Consider the following 9,060-nt stretch of genomic DNA (forward strand, 5'->3'; position numbering starts at 1 on the left):
GTTATTTTATAAAACATGGAAATCGTTGCCCTATAGACATACAAACATAAGAAAATACTAAAATACTTAACATCATATACTTAGCAAGGCTCTAAATGCGACGTTTCTTACACAATGACATCATATACAAGCCTTTAAGCCATAACATACTTTTTAGAACCATGCTATTTAATATTTAACTGCCAAGTATAAAAATGTTAATGATGTTTAAATAGAGTTTCTAAAATTTATTAATGTTAGATTATCTAAAATTAATTATAAGAATTATGTATTTTTTTTTAAAACAAATGGTTATTTAAAAAAAATCATTATATTATAATATCTTTAACTTCAAAAAGATTATTTTTTCTATTAATATTAATATTATATGATGAGGATTATATTCAAATGGAATCCTAAAATAAGAAAAATCAAGTTGAAAATTAGATCCCTTTCGCCCACACTCACCATTTCACATTTCCAACTAGAAAGTAGAAACATGCGTATTCTTCACTACAACAAAAAAACGAACTGAAAACCCTAGCCCCGGCCACCTCATACATCCCTCAGTTTTTAGGAGAGGGGTTGTTTACGGATTTATGGGTGGTTGGATTTTTTTGGTTTTACATGCACGCGAGTTGGAAGTAGCATACTTTTAGTTACAAACTGAGTTTCTAGTATCGATTTTGCTTGACAACATTTAGGAATCATTCTTTGTGCGTAGAAAGGACCAATCGGAGCTTGATAAGTTTAGACATCGATTATATGCTTACATAGTGATTGAGCCTTAGTAACTTTTGTGATTTTTAAGAATTAGCTACAAACAACTACCACAGAGAGTTTTACTAAGTAATTAGACCAACCATTGATCATGCAAATGGAGTTCATACTGTCTTGTGTTATTTGTAGTTCCTAGAAAGCCTCATATACTTTGTAAATAAGTTGAGTAAGTAATTGGACTAGCCATGGATGCTGCTTAGACAATATCAGGTGCATGCATGTGATGCTCTGGCAAGCAAGGGAATCGACTTTGGAACACAGGTGCATGCTTTTCTTTGAATCATATTTCAATTTCTTTTTTGTTTTTTTTACAACCTGATTACTCGAATGCTATAACACTTTCACATGATTCCTGTAGAATCTCTTGCAGTATCGACTTTGTCCAAAACATTATGTCATGGAAAACAAAGAACCAAGCACACTAAGTTGTTGGTGTTATTTGATAGTTGAATGCAGTAAAATGGGAGCTGACAAATAAGATATTTTGATGTTTGAGAATGGCATATATGAAGTTCTCCCAAATTGAAATGTTTTCTTAATTGTTATTTGTTAAATTCAACTGTTTTGAAATGTTAGACAAAACACTGATTTTTTGTTGTGTTTGTTATCAGTGAGGATGGAGGATAGATGCTAATTGTGGGACAATCCCTTTGCTATATGTTAACAATTTCTTTTTTGAAAATTTAAATGTACGTTTTATGCAGTAAGAAATGACCAAATCAAAGTTTTTTTGTGACATTCAAACATGTTTATATCAATGACTATAATGGTCGGTTATTTAGCATGTCTACATCAATAGAACTTGTTCATAAGAGCATACTCTTTGTATTGAGTATGTGTTTTGGTTGTAAGGCTTAATTTCTGTATACTTGTGTAGGTTGTTAATTGTAACATAGTGTAATTTTGGATGTAAGCCCCAATGGTTATTTTCACACAACCGCGTTATTTAATTGATTTAACCAGGTCATATAAGCCTTTTTGTTTGTAGTAGTGTATTGAATTAAATTTAGACATGCATGTCTGTAATCCAATTCTTTGGGATAACAAAACTGTAAAACAAAAAGCAACTTCATTGCCATTATAAAACATAAACACATCTGAAAAGAAGACGGCTTAGAACCAAATGGCTTTGGTAGCTAGCAAACACTAATTGCATAGTAAAATTAAGACAATGTAACCTATGATATGGCTTCAAGGAGCTTTTGACATATTTGTTACCACAATCGTAAATCCTAAGCTTCAAGTAGTCACTGCAAGAAAACATATATTTGATAAGCTTTGGTTTGTGTATTTTTTATTATTAGTTTCAGAACATAAAAATACCTTAGGGGCCATCTTCCATACGCTAGGCTTCCTTTAAGGGAAAGCTCTGAAGTTCACTAGCTTATCTGAGTAAAAGAAATATATTAAAGATTTGATAATGATCACATAAAGTCAAAACATGGAGTATCTATCATTGAAAGACTATAAAGTTATGGTCTTATATGGATATTGTGAAAGGGGATTTTAGCATACTATCATTTTAGTAATGTGTTGAATTTGAGTTCACAGGTCCTAAATATGTATAATGCATCTATTTATATCAAATATTGGTCAACTCTAATGGATAGCCCTAGTAGTAGCATATATATTGGTGGTGGAAGAAATTGTTCTAGCAACTTATGGTTATATAATGAAGCAAGTATTTCTCCATGAGAAATATCCAAGTCTGATATCAACAACAATGTGTTGGTTGTGTGATCTCAGTTATCTTCTTGCCAAACAAATAATAGATATAAAGCAATACATAATAATTAATTATTCTACCTTTAAACCGGGCACCATCTCCAACGAGGTGACGATCCCATATTAACAAGTCATCAACATGAATCATAAATCGCTCCATGCTTAGGAGGTATTCTCCGGTTGTTAACTGAAATCCAGTGAGATCTCTACCAATGATGTGATTCCATGACTTGTAATAACTCAAAGCAACTTTTTCTTCCTCCGTAATTCCATCATCATACACAAAACTAACCCCACATTCTATTGCCACTTGACTAGTTCTATCATATGGTTTCTTACTCATGGTAATAGCAACATGGTCACCACCTTCCATCTCATTCATCCCAAACATCCAATGGCTTAAAAACATCAAACACCCTCCATCAACAGCGTCAATGTAGTGCTGGTATATCCAGACTAGGTTCTTTGTTATATTACTAATTTTTATCATTGGTGTATATATGGAGTCACCTTCTCCAATTTGCAACGTATTCACAAAGCAGAAATTCAAGCCTATGAGCTTTTTAGAAGATGATGGGATGGTAAATGATATTGATGTCCCCTGGCTTCTATCCGTAATCCAATTCGGCATCTCTTTGCCTTCAGAAATTGTGCTGAATATTCCAAATTCGTAATACATCTGCCAAATACAACCAATTTTTGATCAATCACCATAATACTTCTATATAGACATATATTTAAACAAAGACAGATAGTTTGATAGATTCAAACCTGGATTTCAGATTCCTCTAATCCTCTAGACAGACTATCAGTTCTTAAGCGTCTTTCCTTAAGAAAGTTTAGCTTAATCCAGCCTAAACAACGTAATAACATTTTCTCAGCACTTGTCATTGGTTGGATTTTTACCACACCTTCAATTTCAAATGATGAAGGGGCAAACATTCTCCACTCTATATAAAACTTGAGTGGGGACATATTTTGGTCAAATAAAACTTTTCGTAGTGCAGGCCTATAATCAGAAACAAGCATCAACTCTCTAAGTGTATGTGGAGGGTTCTCGAGGGACACCAGCTTTTCACAGTTTTGCATGCTAAGTATCTTAATCCTAGGAAGGCTTCTCACACAGCTGGGCAGGGAAACTATAGGATTGTCATCTAAATATAATTCTTCTAACATAAATAGGGAACTGAAGTCGATGGGAAAGGATTCTGTGGACAATTTGTTATTCTGAAGTGCTAAGCTTACTAAAGATCTCGGTAAAGAAACCGTTAAGAACTTCAAATCACTTGGTATGGCCTGCTGAACTACATAGCAAGTGGTTATCGTGTTTATGCCAAGGTTGGTAGTCTTCAGCTTTTCTGATGAATCCATATCCATAGTATTGATTTGAGATTCACCGAGATTACAACCTTTTAGCAATAACATTTTAACCTTCTTTAACATGCTCATGTTTCTTGGAAGTTCTCTAAGCTTGTTGCAGTAGCTAAAATCAATGAGGACAAGTTCAACACATTGCTCAATAGATTCACAAACTTCAACCAAATTGATGCAGTTTGTAACTATTAGCTTTTCAAGTGCAGGGAGTTGGTCAAAGCCACCCAGACTACGAAGTTGTTCACAGAAACTTAGATTAAGAATCTTTAGTGCTCCAAGCAACCTTTTATCTTTTAAGCACGATCCATCCAACTGTTGAAAAAGTGATAAGTTAGAATAGCAGTGAATTCCAACAACTCAAAATGAAAAAAAGAATAATAAAAGGACACAAGTTACCTTTTGCCTTTTCTGAACTCGTTGTGGATAACTATAACAAATGTCAAATGATTCAATAATATTGCTATATGACATGTCTAGGGAAACCAAATTCTCCATTGGTAAGTCGAGAGGTATAGACTTTAAAGGGGATCCATGCATACACAACCACTTTAAATCTTCTGGAAAATTCGCATAAGACCCACTAAGTTGCACAAAATTAAGCTGTAGTAGAATGAGACTATCCATGTTACTCAATACATCTGTTTTCAGCTCAAATGATGCACACAACTTCTCAGCTTTCTCAAGCCTTCGCATGTCTAAGGCAAGTCCTAGAAGATTTCTCATATCCTAAGAAGACATAGGAGTGACAAAAGAGATTTAAAATAGTTACACTACAATAATTGAAAATACTTTAAGCATATATACATACTACATTGTACTTTTAATTTGGCTCTTACTAAGGCCTTGCACTTTCAAAAATCTACCCGGTTATAGCTTTCTGCTTTTGGTTATTTTTTATTAGGAAATTATACTTTAAAACTCTATCCAGTGCTTATAAAGACAATGTTTTTATTTGAATGAAATTGGTATAATTGGGTAGATTTTTAAAATACAATGATGTTATAGGAAGAAATGAAAGTATAATATTATAAGAAAAACATATCCTCCAAAGTATAATGCTATTTTTTTGCATTAAACTCTACTACCAACGAGTATGCAAGACATCTTACCTTTTTTTGTTTCAACACTTTGAATGACTCCTCGTCACACCATAATCGACTTCGCTTCCATGGCTTGTGAGGTGATTCTTGATATACAACAAATCTTCCCATCTTTTGTAGCAATTGATGCATCACCAATTCATTATGCCATCCGATGCTTAAAAGGCATCTGTCAATGAGATTCGTGATCCCAGATCTTATGTTTATATCACATGCCTTTAATATTGTTTCAGTAACATCTCTATCTCTTCCAACAAAAAAACAAGCAATGTGCTTAAACAATTCCTTATCATTTTCTAATGGCAAAGAGTCAAAGCTTGATCTCAAGACATTATTTATATGGGAACCAACTTCCTTCTTTAGCCCTTTTATGGTATCTTCCCAATAACCTACATCTCGATTATATAGAGACTTGCCCAAAACTTCAAGAGCCAATGGATGCCCTTCACAATACTCCACAAACTTTTCTAAGACTTCTTCATAACCTGCCTCGGGCTGGTTGGTTGTGAATGCATGTAAACACAAAAGTTTTCGTGATGTAGACACATGTAAGCCTTGAAGCAAGTGCTTTGCATGCTTGGGTTTAACATTCATTTTAAAAAGTGCACAACTCTCTGTCAACCATGCATCCTTTGTTGTTATTATGATTTTGCTCCCCGGATAAAAACCTTTGCTTCCAAGCAATGCATCCAATTGCTTGACACTATCAATGTCATCAAGAACTAGAAAAACCTTTTTACGAGCCACAACATTCTCTATCTTTGAGGTGTATATAGAAACATCATCAACTGGAATCGGACTTGTTTTTGAAATGTCATCACATAGCTGTTTTTGTAGATCAAGCAACCCACTAAATTTTTCATCACATCTGCTACTGATATTTCCAATATAGCTGCTAGTCTTGAAATCACGGCAATCCAATCCATAGACAAATTTGGCTAAAGATGTCTTCCCGATCCCACCCATACCCAAAATTGTGAGTATTTCTGTTGTATGTGAAGATGCATCTTTCAACCATGAGGTGATGAATGTAATGGAACCCTCCATCCCAATAAGTAATGGCAGAGGACTCCTCAAGTGTACACGCAGTATACGGTAGATATCATTCACAATTTCTTCGATGAACTCCATCTCTTGCCTGAAACTTGATTTTAATAATGAAAAAATATCCACAAAACAAACAAAACCGGATTTGAAGATTTAATTTATCTAAAGACCCATATCAAATTATATCAAATTAAGCTATTATTTTTAATTAAGTTTATCCTACCAAAACTATGTCATATTCACTTTCTAACAAGAGAAATTAGTGGCTTGTAAGATCATCAATTATTTGTAGAATAAGCGGACCAGAGCCATCAATGTAATGCAATATTCCACAAACCGGCCATCAAACTTCATTATGTTGTGGAAGACTATTAAACTTTAACATCGATGTGGTTTTGCATATATGTAAACAAATGTCACTGATAGGAAACTAACAGTTCCCAATTTTGTTTCCGATAGCTTATAGAAGTTATCCAATTGGTATATCAAAATAAATTAACTTAAATTAACAAAAAAAAAAAATTAAATTAAAACAGCTAATGTACGTATATGAACTATTTTATAAGATTACATGATTGAAAAATTAATATTCAATTTTCAGACTACTTTTAATCCAATTTATTTACATAAAAATATGCCTATTTGATGATAAAGAAAAAAACTTGTTAAAATGCAAGATGATATTGACTTTTCAATTTTCATGCCTTAATGAAACAAAGTTGAAGGAGTATAGAAATATGTGGTTACCTGTCATTTACATCTTTCCCTTTTAAATCAGCAACTGCTGTGAGTGATTTACTCCATTGCTCAATCTTTTGAGCCCATTTATTTCTTTTATCTGCCTTTGTCTCACCCTCCATCTTCTGTCTATGTTTATCCATTGCATCTCCAAAGCTACTTTGTTGCTTCCTGACATGGGTGGGTTCCACATGATAAAATATAGGAATAACAACATGATTGGATGTCCTCCGTTGCTCAAGGATCAACACCAGTTCATCAAGACACCAAGTGGAAGTGGCATAATTTTTGGACAACACGATAATAGAAGCCCTAGATGCTTTAATGGCACTCTCCAATTCTGGTTTCAGATCTTCTCCGATTTCAATCTCTTCATCGTCCAAGAAGGTAGTGATTTTGGCATCCATGAGGGCCTTATGAAGGTTAGCGATAAAGTTATGACGAGTGTCAATACCTCTAAAACTTAAAAATACTTCATATCTATGACCATGTGTTGATGATGAAGATGAAGATCCTTCAGAAAGTTCAGAGAGAACAACCATTATGAGTTATGAAATGGTATGAGTGATTAGATACGTGATTTATAATCAAGTTAAGAATAATGGATGCACCAAGTAGTGGTTTTTATGAAGGGAGGCCAAGTCAACAACTACTATAAATAACACATGTTGTATTTGTAGACATTAGTATATGTAAGGTTTGATTTACTTCCCAACATTATCTAATAACCATATAGGAATACTGTGGTTGATCAATTCTTATACATATGATATTTTCATTGTTTTTGGTAATTTTTTATTTTGTAATTTTTAGACTTTGTATTTTGTCCAGCTCCTGTTCATGTTTATTTTATTAAAAAAAAAAATCTAATAACCATATACTTCAAAAGCTTTTTAAAGAACATCCCACTTCCAAAACACAATGTCCAAATTGTTGAATTCTTTGACCGCCTATGTTTCAATCAAGTTTCCGTAAAAAAAAATCGTAACGGTTCAATTTTAATCTAAAATGTAACAAGATATGTCAAACCAAATTCCACGAAACCGATACCAAAATCATATTGATTGTTTTTGGAATGCTGGAAAAAATCCGAGAACAACTCACGATGGTTTTTTGGATTTTAAAACCGATTACCGATTTTAAAAAGATTTAAAGTAATTTTAATTAAATATTGCGAAAAAAATCCTAAAAGTTATTATTTATTATGCGTAAATGGTTATTTTTGTAAAATATATATGTAATTCAAGATTGTCTTTTCAAAAAAGTCATTCTGAAAAGAACGAAGACTTCAACATATATACGGTCACTTATAAGACTCTGTTGTGTCGTTGTGAGATACACTAATAACATTGAATTTATAAAAAAATACAATTGAGTTTTTTCTTCCTCATAAAACCACATTGAATTAATTTTTTTTAAAACTTAAGTCTTTCGTACTTCACAGTATATTTAGTTAAAAAAAAACATATCTACCAATATTGCTCTAGAAATTTATTCTTGCTGCTAGACATAGGTATTATTATAAATGCAGTCAACTACTTGGCTTTTAATAAATTGTTCCATTTGCTGTTCTAAAAGAAAAAAAAATGTTCTATTGATTATTGATATATAAAGTCATATATGTGGGTACCACCAAAAAGATACTGAGATATAAAAGCCATATTTAGTGGGTTCTACTAGAGAATAACTATCAAGATATAAAAGTCAAATCTGAGGAGGGCTCTACCAAAGATTTTAATAATGAACTAACTTTTTTGTATTCGTAAAAGTTAATTAAACAATCTAAGGAAAAACAAATTAACAACTATGAATCACTTTATTATTTCGGAATGTTTTACAGATTTTTTTCATGACGAATGCTTAGGCATTCATAATGCATTAAACTTAATATTAAAGTTTAATGGATTAACACATAATCATTTTACTTTCTATACAACTCTACATTAATTTTCCTACATTGCATTGAACTCAATACAATTCAATGAAATATATATTTAATTGTTAAAATGTTTCATTTTTCTCATTAACAGTAGAGTTTAATCCATTGAATGTCAGTTAGACATGCTTCTCATTCAACTCTCCCATTGAACTATACATTATTGTGGATGCTTTTAAAAGAAGTTTTATCACTTTATTGTATAACCTCGTGAATTAATAATGAGCAACCCACCCGGCCACCCCAACCCCAATTCATGACCTCAACAACCGGTATCGTCTTCTCCATCCAGAAGGGCTGCCATTTTCTTTGCTAGTGAAAATCCAAGATGTTCACCCCTCCATTTCAATCAGAAAACACCCAGAGAAATAATCAAAACCC

General features: G+C 32.7%; 1 protein-coding gene across 1 annotated transcript; it reads right to left on the reverse strand.

Annotated features, from left to right (window-relative positions):
• Positions 1-1,811: 1,811 nt before the first annotated feature.
• On the reverse strand, positions 1,812-7,320 carry LOC145164253 (disease resistance protein RPV1-like). The gene is made up of 7 exons (XM_079082978.1): positions 6,753-7,320; positions 4,968-6,096; positions 4,255-4,584; positions 3,256-4,170; positions 2,566-3,163; positions 2,083-2,147; positions 1,812-2,009 (listed from the first exon to the last, which is right to left on the reverse strand). The coding sequence occupies exons 1-6, from the start codon at positions 7,283-7,285 to the stop codon at positions 2,116-2,118; spliced, it is 3,537 nt and encodes a 1,178-aa protein (XP_078939104.1). The 5' UTR covers positions 7,286-7,320; the 3' UTR covers positions 1,812-2,009; positions 2,083-2,115.
• Positions 7,321-9,060: the final 1,740 nt, after the last annotated feature.

The sequence above is a fragment of the Lactuca virosa genome, chromosome 1 (assembly GCF_052849685.1).
Source record: "Lactuca virosa cultivar CGN04683 chromosome 1, Lactuca_virosa_CGN04683_v6, whole genome shotgun sequence".
Lineage (NCBI taxonomy): Eukaryota > Viridiplantae > Streptophyta > Magnoliopsida > Asterales > Asteraceae > Lactuca > Lactuca virosa.

What these genes read in the sequence shown, in the direction of transcription:
- LOC145164253 (XM_079082978.1), bottom strand. Translation starts at nt 7,285, where the DNA reads ATGGTTGTTCTCTCTGAACTTTCTGAAGGATCTTCATCTTCATCATCA. An exon ending in TAGAGGAATCTGAAATCCAG is followed by an intron (nt 3,164 to 3,255) that starts GTTTGAATCTAT and finishes TGTATTTGGCAG; the next exon opens with ATGTATTACGAATTTGGAAT. An exon ending in AGATGGTGCCCGGTTTAAAG is followed by an intron (nt 2,148 to 2,565) that starts GTAGAATAATTA and finishes TCTTTTACTCAG; the next exon opens with ATAAGCTAGTGAACTTCAGA.